At 44.6% G+C, this 21,789-nt stretch overlaps 1 protein-coding gene across 10 annotated transcripts in view; it reads left to right on the forward strand.

Moving 5' to 3' along the window:
- RAB37 (RAB37, member RAS oncogene family) overlaps positions 1 to 21,789 on the forward strand; it is a 91,458-nt gene that overhangs the window by 55,272 nt on the left and 14,397 nt on the right. For 6 of the 10 annotated variants that reach the window (XR_009761304.1, XM_061616072.1, XM_061616071.1 and 3 more), the window contains 3 exons: positions 9,881 to 9,991; positions 19,876 to 19,917; positions 21,604 to 21,670. Coding sequence is in view for 9 of the 10 variants with exons in the window: in XM_061616072.1 (XP_061472056.1) it covers positions 9,881 to 9,991; positions 19,876 to 19,917; positions 21,604 to 21,670 (220 nt within the window). In the remaining variant the exon portion in view is untranslated. Of the gene's footprint in view, positions 1 to 3,365; positions 3,692 to 9,880; positions 9,992 to 17,548; positions 17,622 to 19,875; positions 19,918 to 21,603; positions 21,671 to 21,789 lie in introns of those variants that run through there. The other 4 variants (XM_061616075.1, XM_061616078.1, XM_061616079.1 and 1 more) reach the window with 4 other exon arrangements.

Genomic DNA, 21,789 nt, shown 5'->3' on the forward strand with positions numbered 1-21,789 from the left:
AAATGGAACATCCCTGTGAAACAAAACTGACCTTCTTGGAGGAAGGGCAAGATGCAAATGTGATGAAATAGTTATGTTTAAATTCCCATGGAGAGAATATGGTCTATCATTTCATTTAAACATATGCAAATTTTAAATTACCATGTTAAATGTAAACTTTTTATTTTATAAGAAAAAAGGTCAAGCTGCACACCATTTCAGTATTTTGTATATAGCTTGTCAGCCCCGTTTACAAGAAGAGAAAAGAAACATAGGCACATGCATATCGTGAGCGAGAAATATGAAAACAGGTAAACGGGGGTTTCTTATTCGATAAAAAATCAATAGCATGCCACTGGCAAGCCACTAACCCCCTTTGATACAGGCTTTGTTACAGCACCTGAAATGACTGGCTGCAAACACTTTAAAAATTACCCATTATTGAACTACCCACAAAATTCCCAGGGAGCAGTAAATCTATTTCTTTACTTTTGAACCTATTTCAAAGAAGCCAGTAGGCACCCTTCAGTACTTTGTGACTTCACAGAGCTAAATTGTGTTTCTTTTGGTCCCATATTTATTTTATTACATTACAGACATTTTATCTTTTTTTTTCTTTTCCAAGGAACTGGAAAATGGTTTTAAAAAATTAATAAAGAATTCCATGGAGACTGCTGTTGCCCCAGAGTTTCAACTGTTGTCCCAGCCCATCTTCAGCTTCTCATTAATCCCAAGGATCTGTTGCTATGGGGCAATTTCTACATGAGGAACCTTCTACTCAGTCAGCCTGGTGGGGACCAGAAGAGAAAGGGCTGGTTCTGATCATAGAACATTGATTTCCATCAGATGCAGATTGGGTGCTATTTCAGCAGAATAAAATGCCTTTAGCATTAGCCAGAGGGCTTGTATTCCATAATTACCATGAACGTGATTTTGTACAAAGAAAAGAACCTCCCCTAAAATAGATTAGATAAGGAGATTGTTTAGGTAAGGTGATCCTTTACTGCTGTGCAAACGAGCAAAGAATTCCTGGCAGTTTCAAAAACAAACACATTCACTTTGTTCTGTTACTGGATTTTCTCAGATTAGAGAAGACTTGAATGAAATCTGAGAATTTCTGTGGAATCAAATTCACTGTCTCAGATATTGTTTGAATTTCGTGCTGCATGTAACCAAAGAATCCCCCACCCCCATCCTGAGATCAGAGGTTAAACTGAAAGAAAAGATGTGCCTCTAAGTGGATTTTAAGTTTTTTTGTGTTTTAAGTATTGGTTACTTACAAGATTTGAACAGGGTGGTTCACAACAGATGCTATAGGAGGTCACTGATTTATAGGGTCGCCGTAAGTCGTAATTGACTTGAAGGCACATAATAACAACAAAAGTATTGGTTAGTTTCTCAGAAATCAATTGATCTAGTATGGAGAATTGCCTAATACATCCAGTCTCATGGCCAGTTCTCATGAACTTTCTGTCAATTCTGGTTGTCGATTGGATTCAAAGGTGGAATGTGTATATCCCATATGACTGAAGATTCAAGCCTCTGAGTAGCTTTAAAAGTGGCGGTGGGAACTGCTGCATGATCTGAATCTGGAAGCCATTCTCCAGCTGTAAGAAATATACCTTGCCTGGATCCAAATGTGTATTCCACAGTTGAAAACCAGCCTACCGCTAACACTACCCCCTCTAATCATTTTGCCATTAGCATTTTTACAGATCAGGATGGTTTGGTCTAGTTTACTGCCAGTGATGCCTGAATACAGTTATTTTCAAGAACTCTAGTGTAAAATAGAAGAATGTGGAACTCCCTTTATTACTGATATATGTCAGTATATACTATTGTTTTGCACTGGCCACATTGCTAAACAATAGGAAGCTTCAGGGTGCAGAATGCAGCTGTCAGACTGTTGATAGGTTCAAGGCAAACAGATCACATAATACCGATTCTGTTACAACTACACTGGCTGCTGTATGCTTCTGAGCCCAATTCAAAGTGCTGTTTTTGACCTATAAGTCAGAACCCGAGTATCTTCTGGGATGCCTCTTCCGATACAATCCTTAGATCTTCTTCTGAGGCCCTTCTCCAGGTCCTTCCTCAGAAGAAAGCTCAGATGGTGGTAACAATGGAGACGGCCTTTTCACTGTGGCTCCCCGTTTGTGGAATGCTCTCCCCAGTAAGGTCTGCCTGGCCCCCTTGTTGACATCTTTTCAACCCCAGGTTAAGACATCGTTTTTTCCAGGCATTTGATAGACTGAGATGATGTTTTGGTGACTGGTGTGCAGCCAAACTTCCTGTGCCTGTTACCAAGGTTGTTTGTTCTGTTTTATAGTTTTATGGTATTATGTATTTATATTTGTTTTTAATATGTTGTAAGGTGCTTGGAGACCTTTCGGTAACACATGACTAACAAGTATATTATTATTATTAATAACAATAATAATGGGGGCAAACGTTCAATAACAATAACAATGGGGGGCAAGCATTCAATCAAGCAGTATTTGCATCATTAACCCAGCATCTCAGTATGCTGTCTGGAAGCTTCTTTTTCTACTGGTTTGGATCCAGGCAGACAGGAACCTTTTCCAGCAAGCTTCAAACATAAGACAGTTTCTTTTTTTCTCCCCTCATTTAAAGTTCCTGCTCTGGCAGGTGGAGTGTAACACAAATTGCAGCAGTTTGTGGCAGCTACAAAACCCATCCCTAAATTCACTGGGGAGAGCCAGTGTGGTGTTAAGGTGTTGGACTACGACCTGGGAGACCAGGGTTCAAATCCCCACATATAGCCATGAAGCTCACTGGGTAACCTTGGGCCAGTCACTGCCTCTCAGCCTCAGATCGGAAGGTAAGGTAAACCACCTCTGAATACTGTTTACCATGAAAACCCTGTTCATAGGGTCACCATAAATTGGGATCAACTTGAAGGCAGTCCATTTCCATTTCAAATTCACTGGTGGCAGCTCCATTTGTCTTTAGGTTTTCCTACTGCCAATACCCTACCCTAAGACGGGTGGTTTTTACACAAGCCTTAAACTGGCTTTGGTATGTCTCAGGGCAAATACGCACTTGACGCACAGCCGGATCTGTGCAAGTGTAATCGTTCCACTGTGTTCAGAGGCGTTAATCTTTATCTCGGCTACAGAGAAGCTGGAAACCAAGGGATTAATAATAGCAAGGAGTACGATCCTGTGTGCTGAAGAATCCCCGCTTACCAGCTCCGTTTGAAAACAGACCCATCTCCCTTCCAAACATAGTCAGCACCGCCTGATTATGAATGTGTACAAAAGGGTGCCTATTAAAATGTGGGCGTAAAGCGACTCCTGCACCAGCAGGGCAAGGCTGGGTGGGGTTAAGTCTTTGGCCACGTCTGCCCCGTGTTAGGGCGACAACCGATCCGAAGGGGCCCTGCCAAAGTGCTCGGGAGCGGCGGCCGCTTTGGAACTTGCACCGGCGGATCCTTCCCGAGCGCAACGGCCGCTACCGGGGCTTAGAAAGGGGCGGTTCTGCGGGGGGAGAAGAGGGAGGAGGAGCGGCAGCGGCACCATCAGCGTGGCCGGAGCTATCCAGCTTCTCCTAGGCAGTTCCTGCTCCCTGCCCGGGAGCCACCATGATCAGCAACGGAGGGGGCGCCCCTCCTGCGCGGAACGGGACCCCCGCGCCTCCGGTTTTGAAAAAAGCCACGTCTCTGGGCGGGAGTTACGATGTCGCCGGCAAGGTCTGAGGCTGCCCTCGTTCATTGGGCGCTAGGGGGCGCGAGTGTGGCGGGGGGTCGTTGTAGGGAAAGGGGGCGCTTTCTTTCACTGGCTTCACAGCGTCGTTGCCAGGGGTGATGACGACTTCAGTGGGACAAGGACACTCTCCTCTCTTCTTTGCCCTGAAGCATATGGCGTCCCCGCTGCCTGGAAGAGGGAGGGGGCATAGTTTAGTTTTCCTGCTCTCACTAGTCGCTCTTCCTGGCCAAATCTTCCCCGCCTTCCTGTTCCTTGAGGGGCATTTTTCTAGCTCTGAATCCCCCTTTTGCCATCTTCCTTGGACAAAGACCGAGGAGCCTTTCTTATTATCCCTCTCACTTTCCGAAATGAAGGGTGTTGGTGGGGCTCAGCCCTGCTTAGAAAGCCCTTCTCCATCCCAGGTAGGAGGAGGTTGCTTGTAGCCATGTGGGGAAGAGAGAAAGGAAGTCTGCACGTGCTCAGAGGCACTCTGCTTCCTCAGTTCTAGGACTAAGGGGTGGCTTTAGAATTGTTTCGCCCTCCCACCATTCTTCCCTCAGCTAGGCTCTGTCAGGGCTGGCGGGGGGGGGGCAGATGCTGGGAGTGGACAGAACTGTGAGAAGCACTGGACTTGTCTGCTGATGGAGAGTTCTTGTCCAATTGCTAGTCTTGAAGTAAAAAATCAACTGCCAGTCTAGTCCACTTTTGTATATGGAATGGGGGAGGTGCTATGTTGCTCTTTGCTTGAAATGCAAACTGAATCAGTTTTCTCCTCCATCTCTACTCAAGAGCCACCTTATTTATGACGCAATAGGCCCTGGCTCCTGTACCTCCTAATTGGCAGAAGTTCAACAGGTGCTGCTTTCCCAGCCTGGAGATGCTGAATTTCTGCCTGTCACCCAGCTTTTACAGCTCTGCCAGAAAAGATGGTAAAACTAGCGTCCAACACTGACAACAGACATGGATTGTTTTTTTTTTAAGCCTTGGTGAATTCTTGATTGCAAGCTCTGCTGGGCTCTTGCTCAAGCTATGCCCTGGCACCATAGGCATCATAACCGATTGTTATGGGGTGGGGTGGCTGCAGTTTTCTCCTGTGGCGAGATTGCTCGTTGAAATGGACCCCCCTGACACAGCAACACAGTTCTCTTTTTCTTCAACAGCTACAGCAGTTCCTATTCAAACCGCACCAGGAGGAAGCAGCTAAGAGTGGGCTTTGTGGGGAGGCTGATCAGGAGACACATCTCTCAGAATGAAAGCGGGGGCGGGAAGCGGAGGAGGACAGTTTGACAAGGCCATGGAGTCAGCTTTCTCACATTCAGAGTCAGATCATGCAGGAGTCTCCCCAAACTGGGACATGAGCTCCAGGAATCTCTCTGTCTCAGTGATGATCACAAGGAAGAGGAAGGAATATTCCTTGTCAGGTCATTAGAATCAGCTGCAGAGCCCTTCAGCTGCTGTAACAGTACTGTAGATCAGCCTTCCCCAACCGGGCGCCCTCCAGAAATCTTGGACTCCAAATCCCATTAGCCCCACACAGCACGTGCTGGTTGGGGCTGATGGAGTCCAAAACATCTGGAGGGCACCAGGTTGAGGAAAGCTGCTACAGATACAATGATAACTTCACATAATCAGAACTAGGAAGACACCTCAACAGTATCCTCCAGTAACAAATTTGGGCACCATTCGTGGCTATTCAGTTTGGTTTTTCAAGATGGCCTTGACAGGTGCAGATGTGCATGCAGCTTAATCTTTGCTAGCAATGTCACATGAACAGACAAAGCCAGCTTTGAACCAAGAAAAACTAATGGGTGAATGGAAGTACTGTCCAGTATCACTATTTTTGCCCTCCCAGAGTGCCACATACAAACCAGTCTCATGAAAACAGTAGCACTGGAAGGCTGAATAGCTTTGCCTGCACTGAGAAGCCAGGCACAGGCCTGCTCTTGTCTCAGGGATTCTGACGAGTCTCTAGCAAGCTGGAGTGGTTCTGAATGGGGGAGTCATTCCAAGGGTCAATTCACATGGCTGCTGCTCCTGGCAAACAACTTGCTCCTTGCTTGTGTCACTGCTCGCTCTCTTGGTGAACCCCCCTTGGGGGTTGGCTGCAGTCCCCGTCAGATGCCCAGCAATGTTGACCCTGACACAAACCCTGCACTTCAGTCATGCCTGACCTGTTACAGTAGAGATTGCCAACCTTTGGGGGCACATTTGCAAAGTGAAGAAACTTGTGGGCTGGGCATGCACCATGCTCTGTACTATTGACTACAACACAAAGCTTCTTTCAAGCCTAATTTCAGTGGGGGGTGGGGAGATAATCCTGTGGGTAATGGGCACATGTGCTCTGCATATGTGCTCCTGCTGTTGGTGACCCCTGTGTTACAGAGACAGGAAAAACCCACCAAACATCCTGCATGCATCTTCTCTATAGGAGGTAGTGTTCTGGGGCTTGCCTCCTTTTAAATAAGGAAGCACACCCGCCTCCAACACAAAAACGGGGTTGGGCTCTTCCACAAATAGGTGGTCCTTTCACTTACACACTCTACAATTAAAACTTTCAGGGTGTGGATGGTGAAACATGCCTCCCACTTTAACTCATGATGGAAATGTGTGCCTTAGGTCTTGGAAATTTGGGAAACTGCTGTATCCATTTGGAATAGGAGCAGTTCAGAAGACTGGGCAGATTCCCCCAAAGTCCAGCATAATGCATGGTTTTGGGGGGGCTTTGTGACTTTAGAGATGCTCCCTTGTCCTGTTCCTCTCTAAACGGCTTGACTGTTAAAAGGCTAGTGTTTGTTTTTCTGCAAGGACTGCTGACATATCTGATGGGTTTATCCCCTAGTGATAGACAGGAGATTGCTGTTATCTCAGAGCAGGCTGGCAGGACCATTCTTTATAGGTGGTTGAGTACTTGCTGATCCACATTTCTCATAGGACACATTCCAGAGGGGTAGCCTGGTTAGTCTTTTACACTGGAAACCAAAAAGAAATTTAGTGATACCTGAAAGATGTATTGTGGCAGAAATTTTAGTGAACTAGAGACCTCTGGATGAAAATAAGCTCTAGTCCATGAAAGCTTATGGTTAGAGTGTTGGACTTAGGTCTGGGAGACCAGGGTTCAGATTCCCACTTAGCTATGAAGGTGGGTGACCTTGGGCTAGTCACAGTCTCTCAGCGTTGTCAGGATAAAATGGGGAGGGGGAGAACTATATATGCTGCCTTGAGATCCTTGGAGAAAAGGTGGGATATAAATATGATGACACATAATACATGCATAATACATGTGCCCCCCCACTCCCAGTGAGCTTCGTGATTGAGTGGGGATTTGAACCCTGGTCTCCCAGGCCCCTAGTTCAATGCTCTAACCAGTATACCATACTATGCCACCTTGAGCTCCTTGAAGGAAATGTTATGATGATGATAAGTAGTCTTTGACTATATTGTGTCATCTTAAAGACTAACACATTTTATTACAGTGCAAGCTTTTGTGGACTGGAACCCACTATATCATCATAAAATTGGTTAGTCTTTAAAGGTGGCACAAGATTTTAATTAATTAATTTTCTTTGTTTTTGCTAACCTAGCTACCCTTCTGGAAATAAGTCTTTACATTGCTGCAAATAATGCCTTCCTCTCCCCAAGATAAAAATGATCCAGAGGTGCCAACAAAACCAGGACTTCTAAGCTGTGGTCTGTTTGCTTAGGAGGAGTGGATGCTGACTTGTGTGTTTGCTCTGCTATCTGGCAACCTGGGTGAGGCAGCTGGGGGGGGAGCCCAAATCAGACAAAGTTTGCTCATGACACTTAACACCTGAGTAAAGTGCTGTAATGGTACCTCTCAGACCTCTAGGAGATCCTCAAGCCAGAGAGGAGCCTGTGTGCATTTGCAGTGACTTTTAGGGGATATTGTACAGGCAAAGAAGAGAGACAGGAGTAACTATTTGTTGCAAACAGGCTTGAGATCCTAATCACAGCCAGACCATAAATCAATGACAAATCTGGCTCCAGTGGAAGAAGAACCGAGATACATACAGGTGCCGGTTCCCAGCTGTGCCAGTGGAGATTACTTGGGGGATTTATAAATGCTTGGAGCTTGCAGAGTCTTTGCTAATAATGGGATACTTGCTTGCTGATGAACCCCCAAGGTGTGGTATGAGCAGCAACTATCCTAGCAGGAAGTTTCTTACAAATCACAGGCGTCTCGGGTGATCCAGTGACTAGCCCCAAAGCTTGGCATAAAATAATAGCCGATCCTGTGCATGTTTTAATGGAAATAAGTCTCACCAAGAGGCTTACTCCCAAGTAAGTGCACACATGGGATTGCAGCCTTGCTATCCGCAATCGAAAAAAGCTCATGCAGCACATTCAGAGCCAAAGTTAAATATGCGGCAGTACACAGCTCAACTGGTAGCTCATATCAGGTTTTCTCTTTAGAAAGCCAGTTGCCTAAGGACGGTCCAGATGTGAACATTAGGAACAGAGGAAGCTGTCTTATGTTAAGGCCACTGGGCTATCCAGTTCACTATTGTCCACGCTGGCTGGCAGTGGCTCTCCAGGATTTTAGACCAAGGTCTCTCCTAGCACTACTTGGAGAAGCCAGGCATTGAACCAGGAACCTTTCTTCTACTACTGAGCAATGGCTCTTCCCCTCAGTTGGATAGACAGTTGAGCAAACGCAGGAGCTAGAGCATGTGCTTACAGCTTGAATACAATGGGAGTGGGACAGAGTGTTAGTTCTAACTGTAAGATAAGCAGCTGCATTAGCGACTGGTATCTAGAGTGGCTACAAGCCACAGCTGAATGTTGGAAGATTCAGGACAGACAAAAGAAAGTACTTCTTCACACAGTGCATAGTTAATTTTGGGAATTCTCTCCCACAAGAGGCAGTGATGGCCACCAACTTGGATGGCTTTAAAAGAGGATTAGACAACTTCATGGATAAAACTAACAATGGCTACTAGCCATGATGGCTGAGCTCTTCCTCCATAGTTGGAGGCAGCATGCTTCTGAAAGCCAGTTACCAGAAACCGCAGGAAGGGAGAGTGCTCTTGGGCTCAGGTCCTCCTTGTGGGCTTCCCATGGGCATTTGGCTGGCCACTGTGAGAGCAGGATGCTGGACTAGATGGGCCACTGGCCTGATCCAGCAGGCTCTTCTTATATTCTTCTGTTGCCCTCTCTTACTCCGGAGAAATGGTGGCAAAGAAGAGGTCATGGAATTGAGGGCAACCAATAAGGGAAGAGAGTTTATAACCTTCTTTTCCTCCTGGAAGAAGGGATGATGACAAGCCCACAAGAGAGGCCTGAAACCCCAGAGAATCAGGGCTTGGTACCCCTCAAGCTTGTTCTCCTACGTGTAGAGATCACATGTTGCTTTGGTGACACAAGTCTAAGCACAGCTTTTGAGGTAGCAGTGAAGGCAGGAAGACTTGTTAAACCCTCTCATATGAACTTAAGAAGAGCCCTATTGAATCTGGCCAAAGGTCCATTTAGTCCAGCATTTTTTCCCCACAGTGGCCAACCGGATGCCCCAGTGGGAAGCTCAAAATGAGGACCTGAGTGCAACAGCTCTCTCCCCACTTGTGATTCCCAGCAATTGGTATTCAGAGGCATCTGCCTCCAACATTAAACCAAAAGGAGCATGGATTGGTTGAAAATTCGAACCATCCTGCATAAACTTCCCATAGCACTAAAGAGGGAAATAAACAAGCAATTAACAGATAAGGAATTAACTGCACTCAGTTATATGTTTCCCATATTGAGGAATGGTCACTGTCAACATTGTACAGCTAAAGCAGAGAAGCACATGATGGGTGTCTAGCGGGGTGGGAGCTAATGTGAGAGTGAAATTTAAGCTGTTGTTTCCTCTGTTGGCTGCCCTTCTGTCTTGTTTAGATTGCCCCCTAATCTATCAAGCAGGAAAAGAAGCTTCTTTAGGAACTTAAAGTAAGTCTACAGACGATAGGACATGGGCCCATTATGTGAACATCAAGAGCCGAATAATCAGCAAGGAGGTTAACCTGACTTTGAAGTAGCAAAGAGCAGCCTGTGTTGTGCTTATTTGAGCTTGGCATCCCAGCCCAGGCCCTGGACTTCAGATTGCTTGGCTCTTCCTCTTCTTTCCTACCTTCTCCCAGTCCTACTGAAGGTATGTGCGTGTCCCTTGCACTATTAATGGGCTTTTGCACCCCATGTTGTAGGTGATGCTGCTTGGAGATTCAGGCGTGGGGAAAACCTGCTTCCTCATCCAGTTCAAAGACGGGGCCTTCCTCTCTGGGACCTTCATAGCCACTGTCGGCATAGACTTCCGGGTGAGACCACTACAGCTGCCAACAACTAAAGGGAAATACTTTGGGTACAGCATAGGGAGTGATTGTCGACATCCTGCTCTGCCCCCTCTGAGATTATGTTAATTGCAGAGATTTTTTTAAAAAAATAATCTTAGATGCAGGGTCATTTCCCATAGGGGTTGCAGCATGTGGGAAGTGGAGATTTAACTCTTTCCTCCCTGTCATCCCAATAAAATTGTGTGCGCACGCACACACGCACACACAGAACAATTAGAAAAAGCTCCCACTGGCACCAGAAGGCAGTTTTTTTCCTACCACTAATTGCAGTGCAACAAGGGGATTTCTATCAGGGTCATGACTGGGGAAGGAAAGGTTAAATGCCCTCTCCATGTATGCTGCAATCCCAACAGAAATCTGAGCCCCTGTGCCTAGGATTAAAAAATAAAATAAAATTCTCTGACATGGCTGCAGGCCACACAATTAACGCAATGTGGAGCTTGACCCTGAGATGTGCACAGTGCAGGCAAAGGATAAAGTACAGGCCAAAGCAGGCATGACATAAAAGATGTTTAATGGCTGATTTTTGTTCTTTAAATAGTGGGGTGGGGTGGGGGATCAGGACTGCTGTACATATAGAGGGGTATCTAACCCTTCCCCATGCTGCATTTGCAATTATTTATTGTTATTATTTATTTAATTTGTATCCCGCCCTTCCTCCCAACAGGAGCCCAGGGCAGCAAACAAAGTGCTAAAAACACTTTAACATATCATAAAAACAGATCTTAAAATACATTAAAACAAAACAGCGTTAAAAACATTTTAAAAAACTTTTAAAGAGGGTTAAAAACATTATTAAAAAAACATATTAAGCAATTCTAACACAGACGCAGACTGGGATAGGTCTCAACCTAAAAGGCTTGTTGAAAGAGAAAAGTCTTCAGTAGGTGCTGAAAAGATAGCAGAGATGCCGCCTGCCTAATAAGGGGAGGGAATTCCAAAGGGTAAGTGCCGCTACACTAAAGGTCTGTTTCCTATGTTGTGCAGAACGGACCTCCTGATAAGATGGTGTCTGCAGGAGGCCCTCACCTGCAGAGCGCAGTGATCGACAGGGTATATAAGGGGTAAGACGGTCTTTCAGGTATCCTGGTCCCAAGCTGTATAGGGCCTTGTACACCCAAACTAGAACCTTGAACTTGGCCAGGTAGCAAATGGGCAGCCAGTGAAAATCACATGAACACCTACACACCTGAAGCTGCTATTAGCTGATTAGCTATAGGACAGAAATGTCCTTTGTCACTCATGGAAGCTTCCATACAGTTTACAGCTGTGTGAATGTGTGTGTGTATTTGGGGTGATTTTAATTGAGACCAAGCCATGGGGAAAAGGTTAAAGCCCCCTTCCCTGTATGTTACAGTCTCAGTACTGATTCTGTCCTCCCCCTTCCCGCACACACACATGGCTGCTATTTAAACAATAAAAACCAGGCATTCTAAATGCTTACACACTTTGAATGCCATCTAGTTTGATTTAGCCCTAGGCCCTAGTGCCTTTTTGAAAGATCAGGAAAAAACAGCCATATATGGATTATTAGTAGTAGTAGTAGTATTTTATTTTTATTTTTATTTTTATCTTTATTACTATTAGATTTGGGGCGAGGTGTCAGCAGTATGCTGATGATACCCAGATCTATTTGTCTGTAACATCTGAATCGGGAGAGGCCGTACAAGCCCTGGACTGCTGCCTGGACTCAGTGGTGGGCAGGATGGGGGCCAATAAACTGAGTCTGAATCCTAGCAAGATGGAGATGCTGTGGGTTCGTGGTTCTTGAGTTCAGATAACTGGTCAGTTGCCTGCTTTGGATGGGGTCGTACTCCCTCTGAAATAGCAGGTCCGTAGTCTGGGGGTGCTCCTGGATCCATCTTTGTCTCTAGAAGCCCAGGTGGCCTCAGTGGCTAGGAGTGCCTTTTACCAGCTTCGGCTGGTAAGACAGCTGCAGCCGTTTCTGGACCAGGATAGCCTGACCACTGTTGTCCCTGCACCGGTAACCTCCAGGCTGGATTACTGTAATGTGTCCTATGTGGGGCTACCCTCGAGGTTGGTCCAGAAGGTGCAGCTGGAGCAAACTGCAGTGGTGAGACTGCTCACTGGGGCAGGGTATTGCCAACATGTCATCCCACTGCTGAAAAATTGCACAGGCTACCTATTAGCTACTGGACTAAGTTCAAGGTTCTAATTTTGGTATAAAAATGGGGATTGCCTTCAAGTCGATCCTGACTTATGGTGACCCTACGAATAGGGTTTTCATGGTAAGCAGAGTTCAGAGGTGGTTTACCATTGCCTTCCTCTGAGGCTGAGAGGCAGTGCCTGGCCCAAGGTCACCCAGTGAGCTTCATGGCTGTGTGGGGATTCGAACTCTGGTCTCCCAGGTCCTAGTCCAACACTCTAACCACTACACCACACTGGCTTGGGACCAGGATACCTGAAAGACCATCTTATCCCTTATATACCCAGTCTATCATTGCGCTCTGCAGGTGAGGGCCTCCTGCAGATACCATCTTATCAGGAGGTCCATACTGCACAATATAGGAAACGGACCTTTAGTGTAGTAGCACCTACCCTTTGGAATTCCCTTCCCTTAAATATTAGACAGGCACCATCTCAGTTATCTTTTCAGCACCTACTGAAGACCTTCCTCTTTCAACAAGCCTTTTAAGTAGAGACCTTATCTCCGCAACAATGTGGGTGTTATATGCCTAACTACTAGAGCTAGAGCAAACTCAATGAAATCATTGCCAAGTTTAAGACAACAGTTTTAGTCAGTGTTAATTTATCATTGGAACTCATAGCCACAGAACCACAAATAGGTTCTTTAAAATGTCTATTCAGATCCATTGACAATAGTTTATGGCTATTAAGCACCACTGCATTATTATTTTATCAGACTTGCTGCAGTATTAGACTGCAGTTTGATGCTGTGCTGGATTGACCATGAGTCTAACTCAGTAATGTAGGGGTGGCAGGCCTGATTGTGTTGGACTCAGCCTCCTATCAGCCCCAGCCGGCATGGCTAATAGTCAAGGGTGATGGGGTTGTAGTCCAGGAACATTTGGACTAAAATTTCTTACCCCTGACTTTGCTTACTATCCCATATAATCTATTTTTCAGGGATGGAGATAGCAACATACACGTTCCCCAGCACTTAGTTAGCAAGTAAAGATGAATTGTTGCTGTGGGGAAGATCTAGCCAGGTTTTTCAGAACTCCCCCTGGTGCCTTCCTGCTGCCCTGTTCCAAACATTCCTGTCTCTTTACTTACAGGTACCCATTCACGGAATAGCTTATCTTGCAGTCTAATACTGAAAACTTGCTCCTCTGTGGTCAGGGCTCCAGATTGCAACAGAAACATATACAAACGTCACACTGGCTTTTCGGCTGCATTATATCAGTGTTCTGATACCAGCTCTACATGTCTATTCAGTGCTTGTGACATTGGCATGGCACTGGAAAGAACCCATACAATTTGGCTGAATCAGTGCTTAAATGCATCACTGCTATAATCTGGAGCCCTAATCACATGGAAGCATTGTTGGAAGTTGTCATATTCCATATGGTATAGAATTCTTGTGCCTAATTCTTGTGCCTCTAATAGATCTGTGGGAGGGGGAAATTCAGCACATGCAATTTCTCCTTCCGCTGTAACATTATGATAGGTGAAGCTGTATTCAACATGTCTGTTCACCCCTTCTTCAGTCCTCACCATTTCACCCAGATGTTAAATTAAGGAGCAATTAAGCCCTTCAGAGGTACACTGTTTTCTGAAATGTTTTCAAAAAGTAAACAGAATCAATAAGCATATAATGTCTGGGGAAACACTATTAGAAATTTCCTATTTTTATGAGTTCAGCACTTGCAGACGTATTGTTCTGTATGTGAAGACAAGGGTATTGAGTTGAAATGTTCTCATGACAAGATAATCTTAGATGTTCTGATGTTTCTCATTCTCAGTTCTCTGAGATGAATATCATCAATTTGTATTATGACATTACCTGGATGGATAATCTAGTATGTTCTGTGGGGTTGTTGAAACGTTTTGAAGAATGAGATATTGGAATCATTTGTAGTAGTGTGTGTTTGGCATTGCAAAACAAAGAAAGGACAAGAATTTGGAAAGGTGTCTCAATTTTTCTCCATGTCTCAAACAGTATTCAGGGTCTGGTTGTGCTTAAGTGGGAGAGGTTTTTTCATACCATACCAGGGGTCTAATTTCATGTCACAGAGGATGTGTGGCACACACCTCTGTGCATTTCAGTGGGAGCATTTGATAAAAGCAATGTGAGACTTGATGTTACATTAGGGATGCAAGGAGGCAGCAGTTTCTGTTCTGTTCTGTGTTTGTTGCAGTCTGTTTCATTACAGTTTCCATTCCGCTACACTTTGGCTTCCACTGAAATGTACGTTATTTGTCTCGTTATCCGCTGTGGCCAAAACTAATGTAATTACGTGCACATTTAACTTCAATGCATTGCAATGGAAGGGAAACATTAAAAACAATGCGGAAAACAACATCATTATTTATGTAACGTTTGCCAACTAAAAACAGCAAGTAAAACAGGAGTAAAATCCTCCTCTAGTCCTGTACTCACTGAAATGGGCAACCTGTCTCTGGACTGTACCATTTTAGTTTGCAGGGGATGGCTGCCATGACAGAATGCTCCGTCTCCATGTGCAGGAGGGGAACCCTTGAAGACACCCTGACCTGCTAGTTTTCTATGTGCAGGGATTTTTTTTTCATATGGAGGAGTATTGCATTATGGCAAACCACACCTGCTGTTTAAAGTGGTATGACCAGGGCAGAGGCTGACCACCATAAAAAGACGAGCAGAAGGGTTTTTTTTTCTTCCTCTCCCATAATATGGTAAAAATAGTTTATTTTATTTTTTATTTTATAAAAGTATTTATATATCACTCTCTCATAAAATATTAATATTAGTACTGATAAGGCGTGTTTAGGAATTCAGAACGCTTCATGTGCATTGTATGATTTATCATCCTTACAACAATGCATGATTTCCATTCCTGACCTGGGTGAACATGCAAATTATGTCAATTTCCACTTCCATTTCCGATTGAATTCTCCAACATCTCTATGCCAGGTTATGTGTTTCTTTTAACAAAATTCCTGGGATGTTATGTTGGGATGCAGGGGGGATGCAGGTGTGTGGCAGCCTACATAACTTAAAGGTAGGCCCTACCTATCTAATTTGCCACTGCATTGCAGTAGCCTGTGACTATAATAAAGAAGCAAGCATGCTACAGTACAGTACTGTAGACACCGGGATCTGTGCCGTTTTAGGTCAAAACTACAGTCAGGAAGCAGACACTTAGAGGGAGAAATTAGCGGGTGGCTGCTCCTGCCTTCCATCATTGTCTGATCATTGTTAGTGTGAAAAGGAGAAAGTTGAGGACACCCTTGTGATAAAACATGTCTTACAGGAGTCGAGAACCACTTACACAGCATGTTAAGTCCTAATGGTTTGCTACTGTTATTTCCTATTAGTATGGGTAGCTGCTTTCACAAAGGTCTTCCCGTGCAGGGCCATGTTGTTCTCGGTGGCTACAGCTCATCTGGGCTAGAATGGATCTGAGTCACCCAAGGTCCCTGGGAATAATGTAGGAGTGGGTCAGGGTAGCTGTGTGAACAGCTTCCCATGCCAAACTACAGGACATTTTTCTGATAATACCTCCAGTTAAGGCAACAGTGGCAGGCAAGCAAATATGCTGTTTGTCTGCAGATAAGCTGAGCAGATACGTTCAGGGGCTTGTTTCAGTTACTCAATAATGTTTGCACTGTTGTGTATCCTCCTTGCACTGATACCAGGCACCAGGGAGTTGGGGATTCCTCTCCCCTGAATCGGTGGCCTTGACGTGGGCCATTTTGTTTATATAGCCCCTTGGAGGATGTGCTGAATGCTGTTGCCAATCAGAGGTGGTTTGTTCCACCCATCAAGCTTACAAGATACTGTTGACATGACACTCATAATGTTTTCTATCAGATCCTTCCCATGCTCAGTAGTTGCAGATAAGGACCAACAGTAGGTTTGGTTGAAGTAATCAACAGTAACTGGATGAACTTATTGGGACTTGTGTTTTCTTGTACACTTTCCCAAAGTATATAATAGGGATGGTGAACCTGTGGCCTTCCACCAAATATTGTTGGACTACAACTCCCATGGGCCCCAGCCAGCATGGCCAATGCTCAGGGATGAAGGGAAATGTTTTCCAACAACATCCAGAGGGCCACAGGTTCCCCATTCCTGAGTGTATAAAAAACGGCTACTGGTGATCATGGGACAACTGGGTAGCTATTGATGCAGTAAGGCTGTTTTTTGTGTGTGTTGGTATCTCTGCTGAGTGGGAAGAATGCAACTTGGTTACCTTATACCACAGCAAGGTCATTCAGCTAACCATTGGGTGTGTATGTGTGCCAGTGGCAAGAGATTCACCCTACCCAGGAGGGGCAGCCCTCCAGCCAATCAAAACAAGAACTGGTGGAGAGTTAGTGTGGTGTAGTGGTTAGAGTGTTGGGATAGAACTTGGTTCAAATTTCTACTCGGCCATGAAGCACACTAGGTGACCTTTGGCCAGTCACTGCTTCTCACCCTGATACACCCCACAGGGTTGTAAGGATAACATGGGGAAAGGTTGATGGCAGATCCTTCTACAGCACCTTAAGCCCCATGAAGGAAAGGTGGGATAAAAATGTAGGAATAGCAACTTTGAAAAATAAGGATCTTTCCAATAGCTGTGGTATGAAACTATACTTTGCCTCCAGACCCTTTCCTGCTTTTCTGGTACCAAACTGTTTGAGGTCAATAAGGGTGAATTATAACAATTTATTTATTTTACAATTTTAGAAACCTTTTCACAGCCTGAAGCTCTCAAAGCAGTGTACAGCATGATAAAAATGAGATAAAGTACCAAAAAAAAATCCTAAAAATCATAACACCATTTGTACAAACTCTAAAACAGTAGAAACCACTTCTACAGATGTACAATTAATATTTCCGGAATGACTGGGTCACACCTCAGGGAAAACCTTAAACAAAAATGTGTTCAGTAGGCACCCAAACATCAAGATGCAAGGCGCCTGTCTAATTTCAGCTGGTAATTGATTCCAGAGGGCTGGAGCTGCAACACAAAAAGCCTGGTTTGTAGTACAAACTAAGTGCACCTCTGGGGCATATGGTACTTTCAACAATGCCCCATTTGAGGAGTGAAGTTGCCAGGAGGGGATATATGCGGTGAGGTGGTCCCTTAGGTAAACTGATCCTAAGTTTTTTAGGGCTTTAAATTCTTAAAGCAGAACCTTGGGTTGTACTCGATAGCATATTTGCAGCCAGTGCAATTTCCTCTGAGGTGCTATATGGTATTATTGGGATTTCCTAGTCAACAACCTAGCTGTTACATTCTTCAGCTTCTGGATTAAACCCAAGGGAGGTCCCACATAAAGTGCATTACAGTAATCCAGTCTTGCAGTTACCAATGCATAATATCACAGATCCAGTAGAAGCCCCATATCAAGAAAACTTCAGAGAGAGAGGTATAGAAATGTTATCCAGTGCAAAGGAGGAGATAAAGCATATGTTATCATGGTAAGGCAGTTTTAGAAAAGAGAGAGGTTAAAATGAGAAACATTTCATCACAGACCTCTTTCTTGAATGTGACTTTTGTCTTAAGTGTTGTGGCCTGAAATGGGACTTTCCATTTAATCTTTTACTAGAAATGTATTAATCTCCTTTGACTGTTGGGGTCCAATCCTGCATAGTGGAAGACATCTTGAGGTCCCATTAATGATTGGCCATCTTTGAAGGCAATCAGCTGCCTGGAATTGGTCCCCCCCCCCGCTGCCCCTTACAGTTCTGGCAACATGCCAGCTCCTCTTGATTCTGCTTCATCAAGAAGACATAGGCCAAACCAGTAACAGGAAGATTAATACCTCTTTAAGAGAGTATTAGCTTTCACTTAGTGAAACCAGATAGCCCTAAATGAAGATAGCCCCTGGCAGGAAGTAGGATCAACTGCAGATTGTAACAGCTCATGCCATTTCCTATTATAGATTATGTGAAAATATGAGCTGGTTTTGGCATGCATTGGAAGTTCATGGGACTGTGGAAACACAGCATTATGTCCTGAATCAAAACTTCCTGCCTTCTTATGGGTCCACACTTCTTTAAGGCATCTATGACCTTCCAGTTGTTGATGGACTACAACTCCCATCATCCCTGACTAGGGATGGGGGAGGAATCAGAAAACTCAAGATTCTTAAGCAGACTCACCTGATTAAATCCGGGCAGGTCATGACCCAGATTGGATCACGAGTTCCTTTCATAATTTGCAGTCCAGCAGATTCATTTACAAGACAGTCCAAGGGCTGCATCACTGCATCTATTCCTGGAAAATATTTTTCTGACTTTTACAGTTTTGAAAATTGGTTATACAGCCACACATCCTGGAGTGACTAGTGCTTATGAGTCCTTGCCACTGTGTGCTTTGAATGCAACTCGTAGAATCATAGAATAGTTGAATTGGAAGCAGCCTATAAGGCCATAGAGTCCAACCCCCTGCTCAATGCAGGAATCCAAATTAAAGCGTACCCAAGAAGTGGCTGCCCAACTGCCTCTTGTATGCCTCCAGTGTTGGAGAGCCCACCACCTCCCTAGGTAGTTGGTTCCATCGTTGTACCACTGTTACAGTTAGGAAGTTTTTCCTGACATTCAGTCGAAATCTGGTTTTCCGTAACTTGAGCCCATTATTCCATGTCCTGCACTCTGGGATGATCAAGAAGAGATCCTGGTCCTTCTCTATTTGACAACCTTTTAAGTACTGAAGAGCGCTATCATATCTCCCTTCACTCTTCTCTTCTCAAGGCTAAACATGCCCAGTTCTTTCAGTCTCTCCTCACAGGGCTTTATTTCCAGTCCCCTGATCATCCTTGTTGCCCTCCTCTGAACCTGTTCCAGTTTGTCTGCATCCTTCTTAAAGTGTGGTGTCCAGAACTGGATGCAGTGCTCAAGATGAGGCCTAACCAGTGCCAAATAGAAGGGAACTAGGACTTTATGCGATTTGGAAACTATACTTAATGCAGCCTAAAATAGCATTTGCCTTTTTTGCAGCCACATTGCACTGTTGGCTCATATTCATCTTGTGATGAAACACAATTCCAAGATCCTTCTTGTATGTAGTATTGCTGAGCCAAGTATATTCCATCTTATAACTGTGCATTTGGTTTCTTTTTCCTAGGTACATAACTTTGCACTTATCCTGTTAAATTTCATTCTGTTGTTTTTAGCCCAATGCTCCAGCCTTTCAGGATCACTTTGAATTTTGTTTGTCACTCTCTGGAGAAATTGTACGGTGCCCATAGAAACTTCCAGGGTCTGTGTATTCCTATTCCTGACCATTGACTGGGACTGATGGGTGTTAGGAGTCCAACATCATCTGGAAGGCCCCAAGTTCCCCATCCCTGCCTTAAGGCATGTTTATACTATAAATCTAAACTGATTTAATTGCAGTAACATTTACCTTCAAAGAACCTTAGGAATGGTAGTTTTTTTGAGGAGGCTAGGATCTGTAAGAGAGACTAAATCATTGGTTTCCAGGGTTTGTGGGAAAAGGCTATGGCACATCACATTGGTATCACCTTTTAACCGGCATTACTGAACTACTCCCGATTGTCCCATTCAGATTAAAACTTCTCAGTAGCAGCTGAGTCCCTATCTGATGATGAACTTTAGATGCATTGGTAAAGGTTCCTGTGCCCAAAGGCAAAGGCATAGCTGACTTTCCAGTTCCTGTTATTTATTCCACTTTATACACTAGTGTGGTTTTATTTATTTTTTCTTACAGAACAAAGTGGTGACAATGGATGGTGTGAAGGTGAAACTGCAGGTAGGTCTGATGAACTTACACTGATGTTGTGTATCACCGGAATTCCTTCTAAGTAGATACAAGGATTGCTACATAGAATCATAGAATAGTAGAGTTGGAAGGGGCCTATAAGGCCATCAAGTCCAACCCCTGCACAATGCAAGAATCCAAATCAAAGCATTCCCAACAGATGGCTGTTCAGCTGCGTCTTGAATGCCTCCAGTGGTGGACAGCCCACTACCTCTCTAGGTAATTGGTTCCATTGTCGTATGGCTCTAACAGTTAGGAAGTTTTTCCTGATGTTCAGTCAAATTCTGGCTTCCTGTAACTTGAGCCCATTATTCCGTGTCCTGTACTCTGGGATGATCGAGAAGAGATCCCGGCCCTCCTCTGTGTGACAACCTTCCATGTACTCAAAGAGTGCTTTCATATCTCCCCTTAGTCTTCTCTTCTCCAGGCTAAACATGCCAGTCTCTCCTCATAGGGCTTTGTTTCCAGTCCCCTGATCATCCTTGTTGCCCTCCTCTGAACCTGTTCCAGTTTGTCTGCATCCTTCTTGAAGGATGATTTCTCCCTCCCCCCCCATATAGGCTTCATGCCAAGGTCACAGGGTCACACATAGGGTCACATTGCCCCTCTCCTTTTTCCAGCAAAGATCATCACATAGCATGACCAAGGTAGTTCCTGAACCATGATTGAAATAGATCCAGAAAATCAGTTTCATTGAAGAAAATTTGGAGCTGGTTGGCAGCCACACGCTTGAGCACCTTGCCCAGGAAGAGTATATGTGTATATGTATAAATTGTCCATCCTACCCTTTTGGTGCTTGTGCACTACAACAATTTAAAATCACAGTATCTTATAAAATAATGCATTTTATAAAATGCAAGAGAGGCAGAGGACCACAGAACAACTACAATTTAAAACAGAGGTGGCTAAGCTATGGCCCTCCCAGCTCTCATCAGCCCCATTAACCATGGCCAGTAGGTGGAGATGATGGGTGTTGTGGTCCAACAACATCTGGCCATAGGTTAGCCACCTCAACTTTATATACAATATGTAGGGTTGTCAGGTTCTTGGCCTGAGACTGATCCTGTATCTTTAGGAGAAGAGAAAGTCAGCCTAGTGCAGTTGTTCTTGCAACTCTGTAATGGGAAAAACCACAAGGTGGAATTCTCCCTCCCCCCTTCACAACTTTTAAAGATACAGAAGACTTCTTGGTTGCCAGGCCCGGCCTGCAAGAGGTCTTCTGTATCTTTAAAAGTTGGGGAGGGGGGAGGGAGAATTCCATCTGGTGGTTTTTCCCATTACAGAGTTGCAAGAACACCTGCACTTGGCTGACCTTCTCTTTTCCTAAAGATACAGGATCAGTCTCAGGCCATGGACCTGGCAACCCTAAATATCAGGTATTTGGCAAGGCCAATACAATATTCAAATCTTTCAGGTCCAAGGCAGTCTTAGTACCAGTCCTGTGTGTCTGAGGTTGCATGCCACTAACTTTATCACTCTCAGATGGAATTCATGGCTTTGATTCATCTGCTTGAGTGGACTTCTATAAATGGCTCTATAGTATATTTTTACCCTTTTTGCAAGGAACTACCTAGACCTTAGTCCTGAAAAGAGCTGTGTGCTGGCACTTGCTTTGCATCTGCTAATGAAACAACATGAAGATCTTCCTTTTGACTTACTGGCTTTGCCTTGTTGCAGATCTGGGACACTGCAGGCCAGGAGCGGTTCCGGAGCGTGACTCATGCATACTACCGGGATGCACAGGGTATGTCCTCCAGTTGGGTGTCTTGCTCCATCTCAGGTTGTGTCAGAGGTGGGATTCTTAGTGGAGCAGCCTTTTACTGCAAGCATCCAAGAATAAAACAAAGGGGCCATTGGCCTATG

This window comes from Rhineura floridana, chromosome 3 (assembly GCF_030035675.1).
Source record: "Rhineura floridana isolate rRhiFlo1 chromosome 3, rRhiFlo1.hap2, whole genome shotgun sequence".
NCBI classification, from domain to species: Eukaryota; Metazoa; Chordata; class Lepidosauria; order Squamata; family Rhineuridae; genus Rhineura; species Rhineura floridana.